Source organism: Wasmannia auropunctata, unplaced genomic scaffold (genome assembly GCF_000956235.1).
Source record: "Wasmannia auropunctata unplaced genomic scaffold, wasmannia.A_1.0 LD276868.1, whole genome shotgun sequence".
Classification (NCBI taxonomy): domain Eukaryota; kingdom Metazoa; phylum Arthropoda; class Insecta; order Hymenoptera; family Formicidae; genus Wasmannia; species Wasmannia auropunctata.
Window position 1 is genome coordinate 1 of NW_012086022.1, and position 635 is coordinate 635.

The 635-nt window shown below is 29.0% G+C and overlaps 1 protein-coding gene across 1 annotated transcript; it reads right to left on the minus strand.

Moving 5' to 3' along the window:
* Nucleotides 1-6: 6 nt before the first annotated feature.
* Nucleotides 7-629, minus strand: LOC105461823 (fatty acid synthase-like; the record flags this gene model as incomplete). The annotated part of the gene is made up of 2 exons (XM_011708328.1): nucleotides 7-303; nucleotides 572-629. Coding segments are annotated over 2 exons (351 nt in total), but the record flags the coding sequence as incomplete, so codon positions are not given.
* Between the last annotated feature and the right edge of the window lie 6 nt (nucleotides 630-635).

Sequence of the window (635 nt, forward strand, 5' to 3'; positions counted from 1 at the left end):
GCCAGCCCGCTCAGAAGATGTGTATAAGAGACAGATGTGCCTCTATGTAATCCAAACAAGATGTCGGTATTCCGCATTCATTATAAAATTCTGTTAGTAAAGTACTTTGCATAAACGACGATGGGTATGTTATTCCTTCTTCTTTATAACCATCACAGTTTAATTTAATATGCGGACATATGGCATAAATCCTCTTCGCATTCTTCACCTTTTGAAGATATATCACTGACACTGCTTCGCTACGCACATAACCATTTGCAGCAGTATCAAAAGGTCTGCAATTACTGTCGAATGACAAAACGCCTAAAAGATATACGAAATATATATATATATAAATGTATGTGGAATTTTATTCAAGGTAAGCTTATACTCAGAATATTTAAAGAATTATCTTTTTTGTTTATCAAGATGTGTTATTCAATTTAGACAAAAATTTTATTATAAACGCTTTATAAAAATTACACCCAATCAGTTAAATTTTATTTTACTTTTTATGGATAAAAGAAGTGTTTCTTTAATTTTATTAAGTATTAAGAAATATATTAGTTAAAAAATTAGTTTTAAAAAATACCAAGCCGAGAAAATTGTAGGTTTATAGTAGGAAAAAAACATATATTTGCTGTTCCAATTATTGC